The 27,715-nt window shown below is 43.2% G+C and overlaps 1 protein-coding gene across 6 annotated transcripts in view; it reads right to left on the bottom strand.

The window, feature by feature from the left end:
* LOC138491794 (multiple epidermal growth factor-like domains protein 6) overlaps positions 1-27,715 on the bottom strand; it is a 1,495,213-nt gene that overhangs the window by 371,142 nt on the left and 1,096,356 nt on the right. For 5 of the 6 annotated variants that reach the window (XM_069618507.1, XM_069618508.1, XM_069618505.1 and 2 more), the window contains exon 19: positions 9,523-9,648. The exons of the other annotated variant lie outside the window; for it this stretch is intronic. In XM_069618507.1, coding sequence (XP_069474608.1) covers positions 9,523-9,648 — 126 coding nt within the window. The remainder of the gene's footprint in view (positions 1-9,522; positions 9,649-27,715) is intronic. 6 annotated transcript variants of the gene reach the window in all.

The raw sequence follows: 27,715 nt of genomic DNA, 5'->3' as shown, positions 1-27,715 counted from the left end.
TGATTAATGCTCCATCTGTGACAGTTGTTGCACTCGCAATCCCCCCCCCATTTACAAGCCCCAGCTGCCGATTTCATCCCTACCTCTCCCTCCCTCTTTGTTTCACACCCTGCACATGCACTCTAAAGTGAGTCTCCCTGAGTGCAATGTGGTAGAGATAAAGCACCACATGCATACATCAATCTGAAATTGAAGGTTATGCTTATGGATCTCCGCCATTAGGAAGGAACAAAACATCCAGTGTTCTGATTGCTAAGGTTGTTGGTCTTGCAGGTGTGTTTGCAATTGTCCTGCTGCTGAAAACCAGGACATGGAGGACTGTGGTACAAGCTATTCCTGATTATGTTTGTACCTGGGGCAGTGCAGGGTGTAATACAATAGTTGACAAAGCCACTTGCCACAAGAGGTGGATAGGGTTGAAGGGTGCACTGCGAAAACATCCCTAGCCTTAGCTAGGCATTTGAATGTATTGGGACTTGCTCCACAGGCTGTGTTACTGCTGTGGACGTATGTAAAGGCGTTTGTACGTCAAATCTCTTTGCTTAGACTGAACCTTTGGTTTTGGGATACAATCCTCTTGGGTAAACACGAATAGCCATTCTCGGTTAAAGCCAGCGCTGTATCTCAAAGTTTTTCGTGGGCTTCAGCTGGGTAGGTAGTAAAACTTACCTTCCGTCGTATGGGTCTTATTAGCATAATGTTTCTAATGTGCTGTACGTCTGTGACATTTCCTAACCCACTTCATTAACCATGTGCCTGATTCAAGTGTCATTAAAAATGAGACAAAGGTGAGGACGGGCTTTTTGACATTCCACATTCCAGCAGGTGGGCTGTTCTCGTTCTTGTTGCTGTTCTCTCTCTCTCACGCACACATTTCATGTCATGGGTTTGAAGTGTTTGTTTTAATAAGAAAAAGGGGAGGTATTGACGTGTTAAGAACAGTAATTAGTACCCGGCGAGGGACAATCAGATTGTTAAACACAAGCCGATTTTAAATTTTTTGTTGCTGCCAGAACCTCCTTATCTGAAAACATCGGAAAGGAGGACCAGAGATCAGTTGCCGTATCCAGGGGTGTGGGTGGGCTAAAGGGCCGCATGTCTTGAGGGCAGGACACACACATAGTGATGTATCCTGCCTCCTGCAGGATCTACCCCGAGCCAGTATTAACAAGGAGCAGGAACCAGGCTGACTCAGATATGTAGAAAATAGGAAATACGCTTTATTGTCTTGGTTACAGGTTCAGTATAGAAGTTAGGAGAGAGAGATCATCAGTAGCTTCTTCCCTGGTTCCCTGCCCAGCTCCAAGTCCTTAACCGTCTCCTCTGGAATCCCCAGGTGCCCCAACACTCCAAGCTCCACTAGCATTCCATCACAGCACTTACACAGATTCAGACCTCATTCATACATATGCAGGATACAACACATCCCCCCCCTTTTTCAATCAAAAGAAAACACACAAACTCACAACCATGCTAGGACTAACAACCACAACATTTCTACTACTCCTTCCACCCTGGCCTGCCACACCAGGGTCTCAGTGCCGCCACCACCAAGCACTACCTTGCCACATGGACAAACAAAACAAAACTACAGACATCGACCCTCCTAAACTAAACACCTTCCGCCAAGACTGCCACTCCTGGCCTCAGGTCTGCCACACCTGAGCACAATACAAAAACGCCCCCAAAGAGGCTACTAACCTGCCAAAAATAGTGTAGCCACGAATCTAGAAAACTTACACAATGGCCAAAACAGAATAGTACTAAACATGCCAACAAAGATTCCATGCACTCTAACAAATATCCCAACAACCATGCCTCATCCTCCTCCCCTAAAGAAAACATGAAAAAGGAATGAAAAACCTAGGAAAGAGACATACAACAAAGATCACAGAAAACACAACCACAAGAGGAAGAAATTTGTGGCTTAAAAACTGCATAGCAAAAGCTATGAAAAAATGTTAACCTGCACTTACTACCAGATGACAAAAATAGTAGTGCATTGCACATTCACCTTTGCCAAACCCAAAATTCAGATGTAAAAATTTTAACACTACCAGAAAAAAAAAAAGTAGTGTAGTGCAATTTCAAAATTTTGCACATTTTGCTCCGACACACCACTGGGATGAAAAATCAAATGGTGTGACCTGAAAACTCTGAAAATATATTGAAAAAGTGTAATTCAAACTGAAATTAAATCCAGTAACCCATGCCAGTGTACAGTCCACAACTTCAATACTACATAAATACTGGCTAAACACTGTGTGCCCTCCACTACTATTAAATACCACTTGCAAACTGGCGTGCAAAAACAACAAATATCCTCCTCTCAATTGCACCGCCTGGCATCACAGAACTAACTAGGGCAAACCCTAAACTCAACAAAAGGAAGCATCTTGCCGTGCGGTTACCTACAACGCAGACAAACTAGTGTAGCCCCGATTATGTAAACATACACTACTAGAGAAAAAAAAATCTCGTTTCCCCTCCTTTTACGCACAACTGCGTTGAACTCCACTACAACCTAAAGAAAAGAAAACGGGCCCCGTGCCCTTAGGTATCCAATAATGGAACACTCTACTGTGTCCAAACTCCTTGGGGTTACTCCTGAAGGTTTTAGTACAACTGCAAAATACACCTGGCCAAAGTGTATAAGCCTAACCCCTTTTTGCATGCATGCAACTAAATACTCCGTCATATTTCGCAATTACTCCACTACGAACGTGCATACCCACACACGTCAACAAAACAACTCGAAACAATGTGCAACTATATGCACGTGCACTTCAAGCACGCACACCTACTACACATACGCGATTACCACACACAAATACACTGCTGCAGGACCAGCTGCCTCCTGTGCGCACCATTGCGTCACTTCCTATACTCCACTTGCACATACTTACACAAGCTTCAATTCACATTCATACCATAACTTCAAAATATGTAATACACACACATAAATATTGCATTTCTAAAATTTGCATTTCCTAAAATTTGCCTTTTTCAAATTGTACCTCTCATTAAGTATAAAATTATCATGATACCCCAACAACATATAATGTGCAATTCTACAATAATTCGAGCAATTCTACATAAATACTTCAAAAATTGTGTGTATAGTGCTTCAATTTCCGTTAAAGTGCCTATTTGTGTTACCAAAGTCCTCTGCAACAAAAGAAAAATCTCATCACTATGAAAAGAAAATTTTGCTTCACAATATCTCCAATTGTGCCTATCTAAAACAGGGCAAATCGTACATTTCCTTTATACAGTGCCTATAAACTCACACTGTACTTAACAGCCCATGCATGTCACATCATTCATCTCCAATAATCCATAAACTCAAACACAATGCCAGTGTTCAGCAACAACCCCACAAAATACCTTGAAATGCATAATTTGTATTTCAGCATCAAATGTTCATTTTATACTGAAATATTCCCAGAATTAAACGTGTCAGTTTAAACAAAACATTACACTTGTTGCTCCACATATCAAATGCTGCCTCCACAATGCTGCAGAAACAGAAATTCGACCGCAGGTGTCAGAATACTGAGACCAACCCGTGGCTCAGTATTGGTGTCACTACAATAATATGCAACTCCTTTGCTCGTGCGGCGTAACTCTGCGGTCACATATACAAAAGTACCTCACTCTCCATTTGGGAAGCTCGTAACATCCACTTGTCAGCACCTTGATAGACCCTGGAGAAATCCTCCGTTCAGTGCTGCCATAATTAGATAATCCGCACAAAACTAAACACCACAACTGCAATCCGTAGCTTGTTTTTGAATGTTCTGTACTAGTGCAGTCCATAATACGTGTCTTCGAGCAGCCGCTGCCGGCTTAATTTATTCACTCCAACATTCCATATAGAAGCAGATGCTCTTCAATTCCGCAAACGTCATCACGTTTGCACACGTTTTGAAGGCCTTTCCTCAAAAGCGGCCTTCTTCACATCGCAGGCTCCGGAGCTTCGCCAGCAGAGCTGGAACGCAGGGGTTCAACTGGGTGCGCGCCAACCAGGACCCCATACGACCCTCCTGGACTGCCCAAAACATTATTATTATTTATTTATTTATTTATTTTTTTGATTCCACTCACGATATCCTGGCGTTGGACTGCAAGTCCCAGAATCCTCTTCTCTGCATGAGCGCGACGGCGCTCAGCTCTATTTAATGCACAGTTCAGTTTTGGCAGTTTCTGGCAATCTCTTCCTGGCACTTGAGTCTCCTTCATGTTGCTTGGGCACGGCTCTTGGCTATTCTTTATGTCCCATGGGTGGGCTCACAAGCTCCTCGTCTGTCCTGATGCCACAGCCAGCCGTTTTCCTCAATGGCACCAACTCCACCTTAAATTCTACCAGCTCACCAATTTCGACGCTGCTTGATGCTGGTAATGGGCATTTCTCCAGCAAACTTTCACTCTCCCAGCTTTCTCCAAAGTTCACTTCGCTAACATCCTCGTCGCCAAATGATGTATCCTGCCTCCTGCAGGATCTACCCCGAGCCAGTATTAACAAGGAGCAGGAACCAGGCTGACTCAGGTATGTAGAAAATAGGAAGTACGCTTTATTGTCTTAGTTACAGGTTTAGTGTAGAAGTTAGGAGAGAGAGATCACTAGTAGCTTCTTCCCTGGTTCCCTGCCCAGCTCCAAGTCCTTAACCGTCTCCTCTGGAATCCCCAGGTGCCCCAACACTCCAAGCTCCACTAGCATTCCATCACAGCACTTACACAGATTCAGACCTCATTCATACATATGCAGGATACAACACATAGCTTTACGAATAGTGGCTATCTTATCATCAAAGAAAGACGATAGAGAGTCACAAAGTTCCTGAGAGGGAAGGATAGCAGGCTGGGATTTAGCTTGCACAGTTAAAGATTGAACAACCCCGAATAAGACTTGAATCTGGTTAATGTCCTGTTCAATCTTGGTGCTGAAATGTGTTTGCTTCGCTACGACATAAGCTTTTTGATATTTAGCGGTAGCAAGACGATAAAGAACCCTGTCAGTAGGCAAGACGGCCTTTCTCCATTTTCTTTCTGCCTGCCTGCGGTCGAGATTAAGGGTTTTATGCTCTGCTGCGGACCAAGGTTCAGAGTGACAAGACTTCACAGGACATCGCTTACAGGGAGCAAGTGTATCTGCCGCTGACAAACGTCTGAGAGACTGTCGCAAGTGTACAAGAGGGACATTAATGCAGACCCTAAGAATCAGAAGATAGATTCTGATAAGGGACCGACTGTCAACAGCGCTTTAGGATAAACTGCCCGGGGCGAGGAGGAAGAGAAGCCGCCATGTAGAAGGGGATCACCAAATGGTCTGACCAGATGATAGGAAATGCAGGGAAAACAGATAAAGCTGCAGGAGAAGCAAAGACACGGTCCAAATTATTCCTCAGTTAATGTGTAGGGTAAGTAACTAACTGGAGAAGACCCAGATCAGACAGAGCAGCCACATATTGACTGGCTAAATGACAGGAGGACTTATTAATAGGAAGATTAAAATCACCAACACTAATCAGGTTGAAGTATTTCTGATGCAGTGTGGCAACGGGACCATGAAACTCATCACAGAACTTGTGGTCATAGCCTAGAGGGCGGTATATAAAAAGAACGAATAAAGTGTTGGTAGCCGAGAGTGGGATATGAATACGTATCCCATCCATATTTAATACATGTTCAAATTTGATAGGCAGAACTTTAAAAGCAGAATTAAAAATTACAGCAACCCCACCACCCACGCATGGCGAACTACGGTCACATCGCAAGTCATAGTTGGGGGAAGGATTTGGATCACAACTGATTCAGAGTACAGACCCAGCCAGGTTTCAGAAATAAATAGAAATCTGGCCGATAGACTTCCAGCAAATGTTAACAGTCCTGAGCATGCGCTGCCAAGGAGCGCACATTAAACAAGAGACTGTTCACAGCAGACTTCGAGTCATTAGTCAAGACTGACATGATGAGCAGGCATTCTATCAAAGTGTAATGGAAAAATAGTGGCTGCTGGAGCTAAGCCAATAAGATCCACCTGCAATATGCTCAACAAAGCGAGGGTAGAACCATCTAAAGGCAGCGCCCATGGCCCGGCCAAAGTACGGATGGGCAAAAACGGGCTTGCCTTAAGTGTACCTTTGGTGTGCTGAAGGTGCACCCGCTGCACCTGTCCGCTGCGCGGGCATTCTCTCTGACACATTTATGCCAGAGAGAAAGAAGCAAAGTGAGGGACACGCCCTCTTGAACAACAAGAGAAGACTCACAAGAATCATAACCACAAGTACAACACAGTCTCGGCAAGAGGCTTTAAAATGACCGCTGCAGAGGAGGCAGCCTAACCTCCCAGTAGTGCGCAAGCATTTCTCTCTGGCAATTTTTTTAACGAGGGACACACCACACTGAACAACAAGAGAGGCCTTGCAAGAATGCGAGAAAGCAAAGATGGATCCTCGGAGAGGATCGGCAATATTAAAATCGTAGTTGTCTGTAATAGCAATTGAGGGATAAAAGCACAACAACAATGTAGCACAAGTACAACACAGTCTCAGCAAGAGGCTTTAAATGTACCACTCCAGAGGAGGCAGCCTCACCTTCCAGAGTTAGTATTACAGTGGTCTGTATGTGACGCAATGCAATTCTGTCTAGATGTGACGCAAGCTATTCATTCAGTTGTCTGGATGTGATGCAATGCTAATCTTCATAATTCTGACAAGATGTGACACAAGTTAGTATTACAGTTGTCTGGATGCGACACAATGGTGATCTTCACAATTCTGTCTAGGTGTGACGCAAGCTAGTATTACAGTTGTCTGGATGTGATGCAATGGAACCTTCACAAATCTGTCTAGACGTGAGGCAATGCTAGTCTTCACAATTCTGTCTAGATGTGACTCAATGCTAATCTTCACAATTCTGTCTAAATGTGACGCAATCTAGTATTACAGTTGTTTAGTTGTGACGCAATGCTAATCTTCACAATTCTGTCTAAATGCGAAGCAGCCTAGTATTACAGTTGGCTAGAAGTGACGCAATGCTAATCTTCACAATTCTTCTATCCGAGTGTGACGCATGGCTAAAGTTCACCAGGACAGAATGTGAATCTCTAAATTGGAAGCACAGCAGAAGTGCAAACACCTAGATGTGAGGTATCTGAATAGATGGAGAACACCCAAGTATGGGACACAACAGTGAATAACACCACTGAGCGTTTGTTATACAACAGTGAAGGGGTATACTTTACTAGCTGGCTGATTTTGGTATGCTTATGTTGTGTAGGTAATATGAGAGGCAGGGCTTTTTGGAATAGAGTGATTGCTGTACTCCCCACCCAGCCCACACTTATCTTGTCAGTCACTGCTGGTTGACGACTGGTTGCTGGCTTCTCTGGTGAACAAGGGCAAACACGGTCTGGAGCCACTTCTTTGGGAGCTGCCCTTTGCCTTGGGGCACTTAGCTGAAGGAGTTGCACAGACAGTGGGTTGCCCAAGGGGGTGTGGTTAGGAGCCTACCTCCTGGAGGGAAACAGCCAATCATGAACAAGGGGCAGGGGAGAGGTCACACAGGTGAGGCGGAGACATGGAAAAAAGTCTGCAAGGCAAGTGGAAATGGCTGCCAGGAACAAAGGCAGAGACACACCTGACTTTTCCAACCAATTGAAAGGGGGGCGGTGGGGACAGGAAGAAAGCCAGACACAAACAAGGGACTACACCCCAAGGTCTTCACACTCTAAAGTCTAGATGAAGGCCATCTCAGAGAAACAGGGTGAGAAGCCACAGAAACACAAGAGAAACCCACCAGAATAGTGCAGACTAGTCAAAAAACAATTGAAATAAACACACAAACCCCTCCACAGGGGCACATGAAACAGGCCAAAAACTGATTAATATCAATGTACAACTACTCACCGAGCATCAACTGGCCCCCAAGGATGTTTTCCAACTGGTTTCCTTAGTGGATCCTTCTAGATTGAAGTACTTGAGGAGGACATACTAATGGGTGCTGCCTTGAGTCAGGGGTGCAGATCAGTGGGGGTGCTTGGTCGAGGCCAGTCATGTGGGTGCTGCCTTTAGTCAGGGGGTTGGGGCACAGATCAGTGGGGGTACTTGGACGAGGGCAAACTTGTGGGTGCTGCCTTAGGTTAGGGGATTGGTGCACAGATCAGGACCAGTGGGAGCACTGTGATGAGGGAGAACTTGTGGTTGCCTGTTTGAGTCAGGGGGTTGGGTTGAAAATCAGTGAGGGTACTGGGAAGAGGGAGGACTTCTGGGAGATGCCTTGAGTCAGGGGGTTGGGTTGAAATTCAGTGGGGGTACTGGGAAGAGGTAGGACCTCTGGGTGATGCCTTGAGTCAGGGAGCTGAGGCGCAGTTTACTGGGGGCACATGGGTGCTGACTTAAGTTACGGAGCCGAGAAGCAGTTTAGTGCAGGTGTGTAGGTGCTACCTTAAACTAGGGGGCAGAGGCATAGTTTAGTGGGGGTACGCGGTTGCGGCTTTCATTTAGGGGGCCAATGTGTAGTTTATTGTGGAGTGAGTGCTGCCTTGAGGTAGGAGGCCGAGGTGCAGTTTAGTGGGTGTATGTGGGTGCTGCCTTAAGTTAGGGGGCAGAGGCACGGTTTAGTGGGGGTGTGTGGGTGCTACCTTACATTAGGGGACTGAGGCACAATTTAGTGGGCGGTGTGGGTGCTGCCTTACGTTAGGGGGCTAAGGCACAGTTTAGTCAGGGTGCATGGGTGCTGCCTTACATTGGTGGGCCTAGGCAAAGTTTAGTGGGGGTGTGTGGGTGTTGCCTAAAGTTAGGGAGCTGTAGTGCAGCCTAATGGGGGTGCTGGGATGAGGACGTGTTGGTCACAGGAGTGGAGTGGGAGTAATGGCGATTGCTGGTAAGTAATCCTTCATTACTTTTTTCCACGCATCCAGTGCAAAGGTTGTTCGATACCACTTTGTTCTGTTTGTGATGGGGGCGTGCACGGGGTGTTCTGGGTGCTACTCGTTATTGTCTGTGATGCAGGTTTCTGCATGCATTTAATTCTGTGAATCAGCTCCCAGCGCTATTCTTTTCGTCTCAGCGATGTTCTTTCTCGCACAAGATACGTTGCGTGGACTTAGTGCTTTTTTGTGAACTCGGCCCCAAGTGTCAACTTTAGAGACCCAAATAAAATGATTATGCTTACTCAGGCTAGGGCAGCAGCATTTAATCTTCATTCAAGCAATGCCAAAGGGTGGCTATATACACTCTTGGCTCTCTTAATCCACACTATTCCACTTGGCCCATGTACATTAACAAATACATGTTAGAATAGTTCTGGAATCTAATGATAAACAAAACACATTTCATTTTATTTTACTTATGAAAGGCTCAGCCAACAAATTGAAAGGCAGCCAGTGACCCGAGTTGATCTAAAAATGGACCGATCAATTGTGATGAGTGAATGCATAAACGCATGTTACACATTCGTAGTGGGCCAATACATTTTACCAAAAAACTGTGTTCATCTAAAAGCTAACATCGGTCTTACCCTGCTCACACGAGGCTCCAGTTTTGCCAGCTGGACACAAGCAGTGGCCGGTTTTCGCATCGCACTTGGCCGCTCCACAGTCACATCTTTGTCCGCAATTTATGCCAAACCTCCCTGGAGAGCACACTGTTAAAAAACAACACAAACACCACAAGTACAGGGTTCATGCGATTGACTGAAATGCACAATGGACCGCATTTCAACTATACGAGCAAATGCAAAGGCTATTTTTAATCAATAGGTGTTGAGTAATAGGTGCTTACATACCACAATATGCCGCAGTGGTAACTGCAGCTTTGGGAAAAGCTTCATTAAAGCAAGATTGATTACTATTGTACTCCAAAGTTGTTTAAAGTGCATGGCCCAAATACTGGGGACAGGGTTATGATCACTGCTGATAGAATTTCAATAATGCCGCCAGCAACAGTATAATTGCTGCCAAGAGTTGGAAAACTGCCCACCACACCCATGAAATGATGGTTCCACCTCATGTTAAATGCACCATCAGCACTGTACGCTGCTAGGAAGAACATTGTTTGCTATTAGTGTTTGGAATTGCAAGAACATTGCAACCAAAACTAAAACCATCTTGAGCTGAACGTAACAAACACACAACACCACTTGATGCAGCTTGAAGGAGAGGTTTGTGTGGATGCCCACAGTGCAAAAGAGCAGCATTCCATTCTGTGCCGGACGCGACTGTGGTAGAGATGATTGCCAGTATTCCGGGGCTCATGCCCAGATGGCCCTGTACACCCAAGAAGATCTGATGTACCCTGACTCAGGTCTAGCACCACCTGAAGGAAGAGCTGGGCCCACACATCTGGCAGGCGGGGATGACCCACTAAAGAGTACTTATAATCCCAACTATGACACCGGAAACACCCAACCAAGGAAAGAAATAACTGCCGGGTAGGCTCCAAACCCAACTAACTGTGCGAGAAGTTTGTAAACCACCTGGAGGCAGACACTCATGGAAGTGAGGGATGAACTGACTGCCTATGGCCCCCAAGCAATCTGTAATTGCACCATATGGAGTCCTCCGAGAACCCCTTTATCCATTTGCTCCATTCATACCACGTCTTGGACCAATTTGTATTGTAAATATAAACCAGCCTGTACCTTATTCCTCGAGTCCTGGTTTGTCCATTGATCCCTGGCCATGGAAATGCACAAAGATGTGAAAAAACCACCCATGCGCAGCGGTACAGATTCATGCAGTGGCACGTGAGGGTATAAAGGGGCACCTGATTGCGTACATCTGCATTTTTGTTCAAACAAGAGATGGAAATACACCTGTGGATCCATCCATTGTTTACGTGAAAAAAGCTTTTTTTTAATGTATACAGATACAGCTTCTTTTGTGCCTTCAATCTCCGAAGAAGACCCTCCTTGGTAGAGGGCAACATGTGGGTTTGTGGTGGGCACGTTATCACGGGCAATGCACATTTTATGAGGCATGCTATATTAAACCTAAACATCTTTCATTATAAAAAAAGCAATATAAAAAAAGCAATTCCAAATAATACATTTGAGTTTAAAATTCAATGAGCTTTGCCACTCAACACAACATGTAATATGGTTACACTTCTTCATTCAGATATTCTTTCCAGCTTTGTAGAACATATCATATGCTGCAGACTGGCTGGTGGGAACTATATACATGTCTGTGTGAAATATTGAGATAACGTCTACCCTCTGAGGAGTAGAATGCATTGTTGCAGGACTTGTGAAATAGACCTCATATCTGCGGTCAGTAGCTTACCGTTGCTGTTTTGCATTGTGTGATTTGCAGTTTTGCTTTGCCCATTATAAATGCTGGACTGCAATTCAGAAAAAAACAATGAAAGAAACAGGTCTGAATGCACTAATCTCTTCTGGAATGGAACAGCTTGAGAGCTCTGATGAAGCCACTTCTTGGTCCATTCTTTCAGTGTCCCCCATTCACTTCTTTGAAAGCCGCGAGTTTCCCACATGTTTCACAGACAGAGGGCTTCCTCAAGGGCGTCAATATTTCTTATGTGTCACTAGGGTCGGTAATATCCTCTTCTTCACAAGAGGACTCTGTTTCACCACCCTCCCCCAACTCCTCACCTTCGTCCTTCTTGGTTTTCCTTTTCTCGTGGCTCGTGGGTCTCTCCTTTTTTTTAATGGCGGAAGGGACGTCCACGGAAGGATGCCACCGTGCCACCGTAAAAAAGTGTGACAGGGGTAAACCCTCCGTGAACGTCACGCTAGGGGAAAAAGCCAAAGGCACAAAATACCCCTTGAGATACTTCCTCCCAGAGAATGTCGGACCGGCTCGAGTGGGCTGGAACTTGAAGCAGATGGAAGACTATGAGAAAATCCGCAAGTAGGCTGAAGTAGATTTAATGGCGGCTGTAGAGCTTCAGATGTGTGGCGGAGACAATCCGAATATAACAGGCAGAGGTCCGGTACACAGCTGACAGGAAGGTATAATAGGGCTTGGCAAAGGCAATCCGTTAAGCAGGCTGAGGTCTGGTACACAGCTGACAGGAAGGTATACAGGGCTTGGCAAAGGTAATCCGTAAGGCAGGCTGAGGTCTGGTACATGGCTGACAGGATAGAGCCAGAGCGGAACAGGGGATGCGAAAGGCAGGCAGAGGACTGGAAAACTGGCGTGGAAGAAAGGGAAGAAGGAAAAAGGAAAAGAAAGGGGGAACAAGAGGGAGAGAGGGTAGAAACAGAAGGAGGAGCGAGCGGGCGAAGCAGAAAGGAGAGGAACCAGAGGGCAACGGAGGGAAAAAAATGAGAAGAAAACACTCAACGAGAGCGACGGCAACACAGGAGGAAACCCGGAAACATTGCAACGCGTCCGCAACCAGGAAGTGGTGCAATAAATACTTCTGGTTACATGTGCGTGCAACAACTAGACCGGTAAATACGTAGAAAGGGAAGAACGTGATGGGAAATGCTATGGCGGACCATAGTGCCAGCGGTTCCAAACCCGCCATCCCTGTCGAGACATGACATTATGACTATATGAGAAAGTGATTGGCTTACTGCCGCTGCTTTCTCCTTTTTAGATAGGCAAACTTCAGAAAGTACTTGGAGAGGTCCACTTAAGCAGATATGTTAAAAGCATATAACAAAGTGTTGTTTCCATGGTGCTGCCTGCCATTAGTTACGCTGCTTTGATGCCCGTAGTGCTTAGGCCGTGCTGTTCCCATCAATTCCTATTATGCAACTCATTGGCGAACCCCCTGGTGAGGCCCAATGACATTTTCGCAAGAAGGCGTTGGCCAAGAGAACCTTGAACTTTATTATAAAGTCCAACAGTCCCTGGAAATTAAGGTACTTAGAGAGCTATCTTGAAATCCAACCAAACCTGCGAGAAAAGTTCACCAAATAGTTGGATTGTTTGTTGAAACAGCAGTCAGGCTACAGGAGCATGCAATGGGAGAGGGCAGGGGTAGGAGGTAATGGCTTTTCAAAGATAGCTCAGCTCTGGCTCTCTTTTCATTCATGATCTTTATCCGAGCCAGGTATTTTATTTAAATCCTTAATTCGCTCTAATACATATATTTGGAATAGTGATAACTTAATATGTGTATTTAACCAGTGTCCATTATACCTTTATGATGCCTGCGTAATTCTACAAAGCTCGTTCTGCAAATTTGCTACCAACCAGCCTCCAATGTGTAGTGTTGTTGGTTTGGAATATATATTGGTTGACATTTGCAAAGCTGTGCCAATGATGTATTGCTTAAATAGGGGTTCTTTTACAGTTGTGTTTAGAAGAACACAGGTGTTGTGTTACCTCTAATTAAATACGATTTTGTGCAGCATAATTAAGTACTCTTGCATAGAATTGTATTTATACATTTGAACATGTGTTGACATTAGAGGATGTTTGACGTAGCTCTTTGTTACTGGCTTTTATTAACTGTGGTATTACAACTGTGTGCTCATTCATCCTTTTGACAATCCTTTTTTTAAATTATTTTTTATTTTTATTAAATGTTTTCAGTGCACATGGTACTTCAACATTATGTCACATCAGCCTCACATTGGTAAATTCCAATACATACACAGACATATACAATGAAAGAATCAATATAAAGAAGAACAACCCTGATCCTCTAACTAAAATGGACCACATTAAATTGGTATGCACTCTTTATATCGAAATTCATATAGCGAATATTTTATAACGAAAAATGTTATGACGAATGCACTTAGGGGTGGGGTAAATGGTTTCATCTTGTGGGGTAACGGTTGGGTGGGTTTTTATGGGTGGGAAACGGGGGCTTTCGTTATAAAAGTTACGATATATGTTAATTCTTTATATAATGTTTCGATATAAAGACATGTAACCCATTAAATTAATTTAACAAGGGAAAAACACAAGCAAGCAATACGATTAAAATGAATGCACTTGCCCACATCTAGCAATCCATTATTGTTCTTCTTAACGTTTAGAACCAAGGGCCCTTTTTTTTATATGTGTTTACTTTAGAGCTGATGCATTACGCTGGGCTGCAAAACCTAAGGAGTGCCCGCCACACCTGCCTCCTCAACATGCCTTCAAGGCTGCCCTCGTCCTAAGCACACCTAGGATAGGAAACCTAAGGAAATTTAATGTGAGTGTGTTGCCACTGGGTTATTATCAATGTAATGCCTGCATCTGTCTTCCCAACTTTCCACACGCTGTTCCGGGCCAAGTGCAGTATTTCATTTGAGTGAGACCAAAAGTAGCAGTATGAAGGAGTGTTGTTACATGCTTATTTTAACCCGTCACTGGCTGAAAAATGACAATTCTGCTTGGAAATCATACTTTACGTGGCAGTCACAGGAATACGTAGAGGATGCGTGCTTTTCCACACAACGTGCTGTGCGCATTTCTATGCATTTTTTGGGAGGCAGAATTTTCATAAAGCATTCACAGCTTCAGCAGTGGTGCTATGTTACCTGTGCCATCAAGATTAAGGTGCGTTTTGCAAGCACGTTTTTAGGTGCCCATGTTTTTGTCATGTGCAAGACAAACTATTTATAAATACTGCCCCAAGCTGGACCTATCCCCCACAACAGATTTGCTCCCTCGTTTTGACATGTTCCTTGATCCTAAGGATTTGGTGCATCCTTGACTATCTACTTAGAATGCATCAGTATCCAATTCTCAGCTGCTCTTATGGCTGCTGGAAACTGGCAAGAAAAACTCTGCGCACTGGAGCTATTAATTTTGAAATATGTCTATTTCATGGGTGTTTTTAGTCAGTATGATTTTTTCTATGTGTTTGTATTATTTTACTGATGTAAATTGTGAAAGGTCTAATTTAAACTGAAGCACTATTAAATAAATACATGAATTGGGAAATATGTTTAAGTTTAAGGGCTGACTAGTCATTGTTAGGACTGTAGACATTTTTAAAGCAACAACTGCTTTGTTTGTTTGTTTGTTTTATTATTTGTAATGCGCGGTCATACCCTGGGGTAACAGTGCGCAGCATTTACAAGAGATTGCAAAACTTTGTTACAACAAGGAACAAAATATAACATGCAATAACGTCAGGATTATATACATATATACAAGTGGGCATCATTGGGTACACTAGACATGCGTTGAGGACACAGATGGCTGTGATGGGGGGCCTACGTTTTCAACCATGAAATTAACTTAGCTCGAAAGTTCTGATAGTGCAGGTCCATTCTGATGGGTGGTGGAAGGGAGTTCCACAGTTTTGCTGCTTTGACTGGGAAGCTACTACCCCCTATGGTGGAGCGTTTAAAGTTGGGGACAGAAAGGCAGTCTTTATATAATATTCTTGTTGGTCTCAGTGAGGTCTGTCTATGGAATCTGTCGATAAGATAGATGGGGGCAGCATTGTTGAGTGATTTGTGCGTAAGTGAAGCAGTCTTTAGAAGAATTTTGACATTGACAGTGAGCCAGTTACTCTGTTGACTATATGCTGTGATATGCTCTGTTCTAGAGATGCCCAGTGCCGCCTTGAGAGGGTTATTCTGGAGGGTTTGGAGTTTGCTGGTAATGGCTTTGGTGGACCCAAGATAGAGAGCGTTGCAGTAGTCCAGGCGGGATAGTATAAGGGCTCTGGCAAGAGTAAAGCAGCTAGAGTCAGACAGGAAGGGTTTAGCTGCACGGATCAATTTACAGGTGTAAGCTGATGATGAGGCTAGGGATTTTACCTGTCTGTGGAAGGAAAAGGTGGAGTCAAGGTAAAAACCTAGGGTTTTGACCTCTTGTCCCACCTTAATGCAATTGCCATCGATCATAAAGGAGCAGTATGCAGAACCCAGTTTCTTCAGACTGGTAGTGGTGCCTAGAATTATGAGTTCAGTTTTATCATCATTCAGGCATAGTCCATGTGTGGCCATCCATGCCTGGATGATGATGTACACTCTATTCACCAAGGCCAAATCCTTTCCATAATCTCCTGAAAGCAGAAGGAGGATCTGGGTATCATCCGCATAGTTAGTGTAGGTGATACCGAGATGATCCAAATCATCGAAAAGGGGCTTGGTAAATATGTTGTACAAAGTGGGGGAGACGCAAGAGCCCTGTGGCACGCCGCAGGTGATGGGAATGGGGTCCGCTGCAGCTGTGGGTGAAAAGACCCTCATTGTTCTGCCTTTGAGGAATGATCTAATCCATGTAATGGCCTCAGCAGAGAAATGGGCTGATGTATGTAAGTGGGAGCATAAGATGGAATGGTCGACTAAGTCGAATGCTATGGAGAGGTCTAGAAGGAGGAGTAGGGCAGCTTGGCCATTATCTCTAAGCTTGTCAATCTCGGCTTTAAGGTCGATGAGGGCAGTCTCGGTCCCATGTTGGGGACGGAAGCCTGATTGCCTGGCTCCGAGTAGGTGGTGTTCTTCCAGATACTTCTGGATTTGCACGTATGCGACTTTATCCAATATTTTTAAAAGAAAAGGCACAGTCGTTATAGGCCTATAGTTTGTGGGTGTGGCTGGGTCGAGTGTAGGCTTTTTTAGTAGTGGCTTTAAATCAGCTGGAAGAAAGAATACATTTTCTGACCAGACACTAAGAGATTATGGAGGGTTCCTTGCCACTTCTCTGGCCTGCAAGAACTAGGTCTCACCTGCTGCCAGAAAGCCTATCTTGGGTAGACGTATGTGTATCTTTCTGTGTGATAGACCCTCGTTGCCAAGCTACATGCCACTGACTCTGATGTACATGATTGCTGCCTTACAAGAATCAAATGGCTACCCAGAAATCCTTGGGAAAACAACTTATTTCTCCATCATTTTATGGGGTTATTTGTTCCTAAAGGAAAGAATTGCGATTTATAATGCATGTCAATTCCACTCCATAATCTGATGTAGAGGGCACACTAGACATTTCGGGGTTGGTACCTTGACTAGCTGCTAACTCAGATGTAAGGAGAACATGGATTCAGATCATGATTAGGAACATGAAATAGCACTGAAAAGAAATCTTAAAAAAGGGTTGGCTAAAAACCACCTATGTCTCACAAACAAACGAGGCCAAGGATGGAAGGCCATGAAATACCCTCAACATTGATGTGCGTATACATCATGGGCAGATTTCTTTGGTGAATTCCCGGCGGTGTCAATTACCAGGACCACCCGTGGTAAACTTTAAAATCCAACCAGTTATAGCCACTGCAGATTAGCAGTGGTAATGGCAATGGATTTCCTGTGGCATTCCTGTAAATCCACTTGGAACATGTTAGAATTCTTTCTGTCCCTTTCCACACTTGTTTTGAGGGTGTTACTTATTTGCACTCCAGGGTAAAGTGCTAGTGTCCACTTCTCATCACATCATAGGTGAAGTGGTTCTCAGTATTTTGCTGTAGCCCAGTGTTCAAGTGCTTATATTGGCCTCTCAGTTCTTGTATTTCGAGTACTCTACAAAACCTCTTTGTACTTCAGGGCGAAAGTTTTCATCTTCATACTGGAAGTGCCCCGTATGTGTCGTGGCTGTTGGGCTGCTCTCGATTTGTGTTGCTGCTCGTGTTGCTGCTGCCGAAAATCATCCGCCTGGAGACGCGTCGGCAAGAGGAATCCCTGCATGTGTGGAAATGCTGCTGACTGCGCAGCGTTTCAGGGACTGCCGTCATCTCTTTCAAAGTAAATGTTTATACCTTGTTACTGACTTCAGGTTTCTGCCTGAAGGTTTCTTCTCGCCAACTGTGACAGTTATGTTGTGGGGATATTGCTCACAAGTCTTTTGTTCTCTTTTTTTTTTTTCCCCCAGCCCCACCCAAACCGCTCCGCCCACCTACATCCAGCCCTCCTACTTCTACGGGTCTTCCGTGCACCACGCGCGTGCACCTGGAAGTGCGCCGTAAGTGTTGTGGCTGTTGGACGGTGAGGAGGTGAGGTGAGGCCTTACAAAGGGGAAATAGGGAAAGTTTCCTTGTACAATTCTGGCTTCTGTTCCTGTTTCTAAGGCACACCCTTTACTGAATCTGCTTTAGGCAGCTACTGTGTGTGTGAGATCTATGGTTATTTTTTGGGAGCTCTAGACACTGGAGCAATATTGAATTCTTAAGGCCTCTGGGTTTTTTGGGATTTTGATCATTTCTAAAGTGTATCTATCCAACATGGCCACAGTATTAAGAAATGGGAAAATATGTCTTCCAACTCCAATTCCCAAGAACCCAAATGTTGACCCCTCAAATGAGGGCCAATGCTCCTCCGCATTAAACAATGAAAACAATATGGTTGAACTCAAGGCTAACTCAGAGGATGTAGGGTTAGGGGGAGAAATAAATGAGCAAAAAGAGACCTTGGTGGACATAAATCTGGAGGTGGTGGGAGACAATGACTGTTTGATGAATATGGCTGCAAATAATAAAAATCACAAAAACAACAGATATTATACAGGAAGTGGAACTACCTCATATGTTCGCCCAGATACATGCAAGGGCCAGTGGCAATGTATCAGAGGATGAGGATGACCTATTTTCTCCAGTGGGTTTATCGTTTGACTCTCAAGTTCCCATTCAGACAGGTTTCTTGAGTATTCGAGAGATTCCGACTGTACAACAATCTGCGGAACAATCTGAGGAGTTAGAGGATACAAAACTGGATGTTTCGATGATGTCACAAACTGTGAAATTAGAACTGAGCAAACGTACAAGGCTCTCAAGAGGACCCTCTACCCATGTCAATGCGGCATGTAATGGTGTTGACAAGGTTCACCTCTAACACTCTTCCTCGAATGCAGACCTTAACACCAAATAGAATATTTGCTGCCAGTACGAAATTTCCTCTCCCGTCAGCCTCTATCTTTTCCGAGGCCGGGGGACATAAATGGGCATTGGAGGAAAATACGGACTTGCCTTTACATGAGGGGTTGATGAGTCCAAAGGAGAAAAATAAAATATTGCCGCTAGTCTCCGAAATTCATTCACCGACGCCTGGGGCCTCTTTCACTTGTTCCCCCAATCCTGAGAATGACGAGCATTTCGAGGAATCATTGCCAGTAATTTCCAGGATATTAAATCTCCTGGATAAGGGGCATGAGCTGACTCATTGGGAAATCAGAGACCTGAAACGAATTGTATTAGATACACAATCCAAACTCAATCGGGTGGAAGGATTTCTAATGGGTACAACCTGTATTGATATTCCAGGAGCAAGGAAGACAACCTTGCCCTTTCATGTGACAGCTAAATCCCAGGGGTCTCAGACTAGTGAACACCTAAACAACTGTCCAAGCTTTATTGCAGTTGTGACCACAGTAAGTAAGTCGACAATGACTGATTTGGTCCTTACAAACAATATTCCGAAAATATGTGATGAAGGGGATAAACAAATTCTTATTGTAATGAAAGAACTCTATCAAAATATTACTAAAGTAGAACAGGGAGTGTCAACTTTGGTTTTGTCTTCTTCCCTTAAAACAACTGGGTGGGGGGGGAGGGTGAAAAGACTGCGGCAACATTAAAATCCCCCCCAGATCCTCCCGATAGTCTGTCAGTTCTGCTAGAGTTTTGGGAAAAGTCTAAAGACGTAAACAACTCAGTTGCGGGCTCTCAAAACACAGAAGATGTATCAATGCAAGAATGTGAGGGTTATTCTCTCTCAAGACACCAAAAACGCCTGGCGTTGAAAGCAAAAAAAAAGGCTGTTAAAGAAAACCCAGCTCCCGGACAAGGTACAAACAAAAACTAAAGAATGCAAAGTTCTGACAAATGAGGTTGCACTGTCTAACCCGATACAGCTGCATGAAGAAAGTCGAGTGGCTCTGCAGCTTCATAGTGTCATTTCTGATTTAAATCCTTCCTGTCCAGTTTTGGAAAATAAAAAAATAAAAAATCACAATAATATAAAGACAGAACAAGGGGGGGTGAGGACTAATGCAGGTGGAAATATAACCTCAGGGCCCGAGCACAGATCTCTCTCCCTTAGTTTGAAGGGGGAGGACATTAAAGAAGTAAAACATCTCCAATTATCCAACTTTTATAAAGTATTGGAAAAATCAACCTCAAGCCAAATCTTACTGCAAGAGATCCCGAATCAGAAGGAGGAAGCCCCAATGACATCATCGGAATCTAATAGATTGGGCTTCACCTCACAACCATTGTATGGTAATCAGGATCCCTTGCCTACAAGGGAAGTGGTCTCCTGGCTTTTGCCGGATAAGGCGCCTACCTTAAAAATGGAATTGGCTGACACCAACAAAAGGGATGATATGGACCACATACTACCAGGGTTAAAAACTGTTCCACAACAATTAATAGAGGAAACGGGGAAATATAATACTGACCCTCCAATGATCATTAAGAAAATTCTATTGGATCTACTACCAGATGCATCTAGGCTTACAAATCAGGACCAATGGAAAAACCTAGAGGAAGGAAATGGAAATTTGCACCAGTACCATGTGGAGGCCCCCACTAATATCAACATGCAAGACGAGCCAACTTTGAAACATCATACTCGGATAATCCCGCCAAGCATGGGGGAAAAATCACAAAGGGTCCAAGGGAACTTATCTGAACAGCTCTTTAATCCCAGAATTACTCAAACAAAACATTATCAGGATGGTGAAGCTAGGTTTTGCCAACAGTCAATAACACCAATTCACATTAAAGACAGTGATTTGCGCAATATGACTTGGCGGCAACCGGCCCTTCCAGATTACCCTAGCATTCTGCTATATAGCCTATGTGATGTTGGTGGCCCACCTTCCTTAAATAGATCATGTGTTCTCTCACTGTTCAATGAGATTCCAAAACCGAGATTGATATCCTCGGCGGATATTAGTTTGGTGGATTTCATTCACCCTTCGCGGCTTGATCATGTGAGAATTGTCCCGAGGTCTCAAAACATCTTTGATCGCATAATACAGGAGACAGAGCACTTTAATAAGATGGGGTATGACATCCTTATTTTCAGCAATGGTTGGGATAGCGGTAGGGATTGTAAAGAACAGAAACCCAACCCGACACCACAGCAGAAGGAGGGCAGTATGGATAAGGATGTCAATACTCCTGCGAGGGGAGGTGACGATCAAGAATGGAGATGGTTAGCGCTATCTCTGAGAGAATCTACATCTCAAATCCAAACCATGCAAAAGCAACTTTAGTTGCATAGATTTCATGCAATTTTGGAAAATCCTCTCATGGAACTCTAGGGGCTATTCTACCTTGATGGCCTCTAATCTGGTAGGCACTAAACTCAAATCCATGGATGTAATCTGTATCCAAGAAACTTGGTTGAGAGACCCTCTTCATTTGGATCGATTTGAATGTAGATACCAATTTGCTACGATGGGACCCTGTGGTAGATCATCTGGGGGCCTCTTAACAGCAGTGAAATAGCAAATGGTACACGAATAATGGAATCTCTCACTATCGCAAGCAGTGTTTTGATAACTGTATTGGAGTATAGGAATTCATACTGTTTGACTTTTATGCTAGTAATGAATATTTACTATAACCCGCTAAAAAATGCAATGGGTAACATTGTTCCGTCCATCAACGCTTGCCTTTCGAACATGGTGCTCAAATACAGAGGTATTGATATTATTATATTGAGTGACTTTAATTCGGAAATTAGATGCATAAGAGGATGGGTTCCACCTCTTTTAGATCTATGGGTAACTCGGGACCGATATATGGGGCACCCTACTCCACTTTTCGCAAAACTATGCAGGGGCACATTTGGTCTAAACTTTTCCACTCTTGGGGACTCACCCATATGAATCCTGTCTTCGATACCTCTGCCAATGAGCACACATGGTCAAATGGCATACAAAAATTGGCTATAGATCACATGTTTCTATCAGACAGACTTGCAGCTAGCTGTGTTGACTTTTGTGTGGGTGACTCCTACACGAGCGATCATAGAACTTTGGAGGCTAAACTGAATTGGAATTGTGCTAAACCGATTCAGGATTCCCTTCCAACGACTATGATAACATCGTGTAGGGGGAATCGAATTGGATGGCATGATGGCAACATAGATAAATTAAATGCCACCTTTCTCTATGAGCACCATTGTACGCCATTGTCAGCAAGATTAACATTATTTTTGATTCCCTTTTTCTGTGAATATGTCAAATGTCTAATTGTTAGATCTGTAAAAACTAAACAAATTGGAAATACAAGGCCCCAACATGTGCACATTTATGATTCTATGGTAAGGGCAAAGAAAAATGATACAAACCGTCATATTAGAGCAATCCTAAAATCTAACCAAGACCAGGATACAAAGGCCAAGGGTATCAGGTAATAATATCGCCATATATATGGTCACCGTAAATAATATCCCTGGGAAAATGTCGTGCCGATATTTTTTGGGTGACCATATATATAGGGACAGGGGCAAAAAAAAATTACAAAAAAAAAAAAGTTTGGGGGTTGCAGGGGTGTCGCCCGCATTTTCCATGCAATAATGTCGCCATAAAAAACGGCAATTTTTCGGCGATATTTTTGCATGGCGAGATTTTTGTGGCGACATTATTACATGGAACCAGGCCAAGGCAATCCATTCTATCAAACAAGCAAAAAAGAATTGTCTGAAAACCCATAGGATGTATATGCTGGAGAAAGATAATACAGCAATGTTAACGGCATTAAGAGATCCATCTGCCTGTCAATTTTGGACGTTAATGAACTCTTTGGAATAAACTCAAGTAATGTTACAAACTGTATGTGTACAAGAGGATGTCTGGGCTACTCATTTCTCTACTTTATATGAAGGAAAGTTTGCTATGACAAATAGTTTAGAAATAATTAAAATGGGAAACTGGACATGTAATTTTGATGCTGAGGATATAGAAAAACAGATCAAGGCTGCTAACACCTATCGAGCTGCCAGCACAAATGGGTTTACCAACAGTACATTGAAGAGAAACCCTGAATTATTGGCTAAGGCTCTCTATATATTATTCTCAGACATTATACTGACCCGTTCTATCCCTTCCTCTTGGAGGATCTCTTATATTGTTCCCATATATAAAAAAGGGGACAGAAGGAGCCCATATAATTACCGTCCAATATCTATCATGGACGCGGATTCTAAAATATTTGCAGGAATAGTCCTTTGGAAAATTGAAGAATGGGCGGAAATAAATCAGATACTCCGCATGCAACAATTTGGTTTTTGAAAAGGGATGGGCACTGAAATAGGGGGTTTAATTTTTACTCTCCTCTTGGAGAAGGCGTGTTAGAAAGCTGCCACCCCTATATATTTAGCCTCAATCGATCTTTCCCTTGCATTCGACAAGGTAGACCGGGTAAGATTGTGGTCTAAGCTGGCTTTAATTGGGATTCCATCAGGACTTTTGACTATTCTCATTCATCTACATGAAGATTCTGCCATTCAAATTCGATTAAATTTATCTGGGGATCTGTCACGGCTTATACAAACAGGTAATGGTTTGAGACAGGGGTGCGTGCTTGGACCCACCCTCTTTAACCTATATATATTGGATGTTGATGGGCCTTTAACAGTAGCATCCCTTGTTTCACCAAGGATCGAGGGTGGGAAAATATCTTGAACAGTCTATGCTGACGACATCCTTCTGATCGATGCCACCCCTGTGGGTCTTCAGCGGAAATTGGTGGCCCTTTCGAAATATGTGGATAACATATGGATAACGATGGCTTGATTATCAACGGGAAGAAATCTGTTGTAATTACCCTAACAAATAGGAGAAAACTCCCCAATTTCAAATGGAAGATAGAGGGATGCTTATTGCTTAAGGTCAGATCACTCTGTTATTTGGGTTTCCCGATCTTCAGTGGCTCGACGATCCATATGTACTGGAATTATTACCTTGAAAATGTAGACAAACTGATTTACCAAATGCAAAAGGTAGCTACAAAATACTGTAAACACTCAGTGACCCCGGTAATCAGGTTTTACAATCTTACAGTTCTACCTAAACTTCTATTTGGTTTCTAAATTCTACCTTTTCAAACTCACCGATTGGCTGCCAAATTGGAATCTAAAATCTGGCGGAAAATACTTTACTGTCTACCGAGGGGTGTTCCAATGTCAGCCATCTGTTTTGAGTTGGGCCTACTCTCATTAGACAATAAAATAAGGTGGAGAAGAATAACCCTATATCAGAATCTTATTATCGCCAAAGACAATACCTTATATGCACTAATGAGTTGCAGACTGAGAACCGATTCCTCGACATCGAAGTGGCTGCTAAACCTTCAAATAGATTGCTTGAATTGTCTTGATTCTATCTGTCTAACACTGGAAACTCTGATACTTAATCCTATGAGAGTTAAGGAAAAACTTAAATCCCTGGATTGGCTGCAATCCATGGAAAGGGTCGTAGCCTCCAGGATTTATAATCAGATCATTTTCGATGGAAAGAAAATAGCTACTCGGGAGTCATACTTAATTACATTTCCTGACCCTAAAAGGAGGGCCGCATACATGAGATTTCGTTTCAATGTTTTGTTGACAGGGGAAATTTTAGAAATTTGCTCTGGTACTACACAGAGAATCCCCTGTCGATTTTGCCATTGTAATGAAACATCTGAAACATTGAAGCATCTATTATTGAAGTGTCATGCATTAGCAACCCTACGTTTGGCAATTTTTGGTAAATTTGTTCATGACCCTTCAAGAGTTGATATTGAAGATTTATGGTGGAATATGCTCTATGGCAAATTGAATGCATTGAAATTGGCCGTAGTGAAAAAAAAAGTCTAATCTGCCTGCAGCCATACAATCTTCACAACTGGAATGCCTTAGAGAATTGAATCAATGAAGGATTTTTTTTTCCTTTTTTGGATCTATATGTTACCTGTAAAAAGGCCAAATATGCTTAAAGTGACAACTGTTATACATCACTGCTAATGTATGTATGTTCTTGTTAGGAAAGCCACCTATGTGATAGTTCAAAACTTCTGTTAATAGGATCAATGGCCTAACGTCAGATCTGATGTTGTATATACCGAATGTAAAATTGGTTTTTAATTGATTCATCTAATCCTTTTTTTTATTGAATTTGAATATTCTCCTTTTTGTATAAAAAATGTATTTTGTGTTTTCTTTTTGTAAAGTTTTATATTCTGTAAACCAAACGCAAAATAAAAAAATCTCAGCTTCTCATCATCTTGCAAATCAAGTGCTTCACAAGACATCTCTGAACCTAAAGGTTTAAAGACTCGTCTTGGCCTTTCAAAACCTGATGAGTCAAGTAACTCTGAAACATTATAGTAACATACATTAAACATGTTGGATTCTCCTGGCAATGTTTAGAGTCTTGGTCTGAAGAGGAATACCCTTCACCTGATACTAAGATGTGTACGGTTTAGCCAAGGGCAAATAGGACACATACACAAATCTATGTCCGAGTATGATTCAAACTTCTCTTTTTCTTTGGATCATCACAAAACCGGGCAATATCAAATTTCAACTTCATTCCAAACATTAAAGACGGAAGACAACTATTTGATAAACTCAAAAGCATGCTTATATTTACACCGTGGTTTAAAATTACATCCATAAAAACTTATTTCGATAACTGGAACCGATGAAATTACATATCAATCTAATTTACTTTTGCTCCGACCTGTAGAATATCGTATGCAAACTTCGGACTTCAAATGTGACGTACCTGAGGCCGTACTCACTTCTTTTCCCCCTGGATCCTCCTCTGAGGGGGCCAGGGAAAGGCCATCGCTTTTGGATCCTGACCCTGAGGGTGGATATGCGAGGGAGGATCACCTGGGTGGAGGGAACTTGGGGAGCATAAGTCCTTAGGTGAGACATGCTATCCCCCTTTCCCTTTTCACAATGAAACTTTTATCCCTTAAGCATTTGTCGAATATCGTCTATGATTTTCCTTTTCTTCCCTCTAAACTGTTCCCCAGAATTGAGCACCTCAATTCTGGGACGAGGAAGGGACCAACTAGGAAGAGACATCCTTATTGGCTTGATACCAAGACATAGCAGATACAAAACAGAGTTTTACATGCTTCTTTTATTAAATCAAACATTACCACACACCACTTTGGTACTAAGACAAAGAAGAGGGCTATGGAGGACTACAGGTGGAACAACCAGGCACACACGCCTAATGAGTTTCGCCATAGTCGGGCAATTGGACTTAATGGCCAACACCTGGCGTCACTTAACACTTAACAGATATATAAATGCTTGCCGCTTGAAAGTAAGGGGAACAGCTGGAGAGAACGAAGCTGGAGTCCCAGGTGCTGGGAGCAGTGTCAAGCAGGGGAGAGAGATGCTGAGGTTGGGGGCAGCAGCCCTGACATGTTCTGGAGGTCTTGCTACCCTCCTGAGTGGGTCTGCGCAGCAGGAGCTGTGGCACTCCCACGAACCCCAGCCGCCCCAGGAAAGCAGGAGAGTGAGCAGTGCTCTCTGAGGCTGCCGCATGGGAGAAGTGAAGCTTGAGGAAGCCAGAAAGCCAAAGGAGCATTGAGAGGCCAGTTGTGAAGGACAACAAGCGGAAGGGAACAGCTTTGTGCGACCGGTGAGTGGAAACCACCAGCGTAATACTCATACTGGGGAGCTCCGGTAACTTGTAACAAAGTCCTTTTTGAAGGCAAAACAAACTGAAAGTGATTGCAAACACTTTTGAATGCCGAAACAAGTACTTTGAATACTGAACGAAGTGAAAGCTTTGGTAAGCATTTTCTTTTATGCCGCACAGAATAAAAAGCAAGTTGGGCACTCATGAATGGAGTGAAAGAAGAGTCATACATGTAGCAGATACCACTGAATGCATTTTATGAAAAACATGTACTGACAAAGTCAAGAGAGTACCAAGAATAGTATGAGATGAGAAACCAAGTATTAGACCAAAGCAAAAAGGGCTCCAGGAATTGCAGGTTAAGAGGAAACCTATAGTGGCAAGAGCCAGAGGAATGCATAAAAGTGTAGCAAAGTGTGTGGTGGCCAACCAAGCCACGGGACAGTATCAGAAGTGTATGACACTGGGGAATCAACTAAACATCATTGTGCAATGGAAGCAGTGGCTAATTGTTGATGGGAGCAGTCAAGAAGGGGTATTGGTTGTGTGACCTGTAGTGGGTGGACCATGTGGTCTGACAACTGTGCCTAGATTGAGTGCCCCCCTTTAAGAAAATGTCAATGAAAGTATACACAAAGAGATTTGTGGTTTGCAACAACTTTATATGTGATTTTGAAGTCAAGAAACAGAACTACATATGTGATCCAGTGACAAGAACTGAAGTTAAGAGAGCTGGGAAATGTCCCAAGGAATTATGTTGTTTTGAACTGATGTCAAAAGAGCTCAGAAGTGTCCCAAGGAACCAGTATTGTTTTTCTGAAAACTGGAAGATTTGAACTCTTGGGGAAGGGAACACCAAGATCGTGTGAACTGTTCGAACTTGAGAAGAGGAAGCTGATCATAAACCAAGAGCTGGAAGAAGCTCTGAACCTTCTTATGAACACTATTCATTTTAAAGCTGACATCCCTAAACATTGTATACAGTTAGTCAAAGGGCAACTGTAGGTTTTGGAAACAGAAGGCCATTTGATTTGGAATTCCTGACACAGAACAAATCCTTAGTTTTCTTTAGATAGGGAAATCCCACCTTAGCATTGGGAAAGTTAGGCCCGTTCCATCCTGACGTTTGAGTTAATAAAACTTTTGAGAATTAATTTTTAATCTGTTGTCTGTGTTTACTTAATGATGCCTTTACACAAGTCACACATTAAATGAACAAGTGACATTGAAAGTCTATAAGAAATCTTGATTTTA

Source organism: Ambystoma mexicanum, chromosome 10 (assembly GCF_040938575.1).
Source record: "Ambystoma mexicanum isolate Mex_15411 chromosome 10, UKY_AmexF1_1, whole genome shotgun sequence".
Taxonomy (NCBI): Eukaryota; Metazoa; Chordata; class Amphibia; order Caudata; family Ambystomatidae; genus Ambystoma; species Ambystoma mexicanum.
The sequence above is the reverse complement of the archived record's forward strand: the minus strand, read 5'-3'. Positions and strand labels throughout refer to the sequence as shown.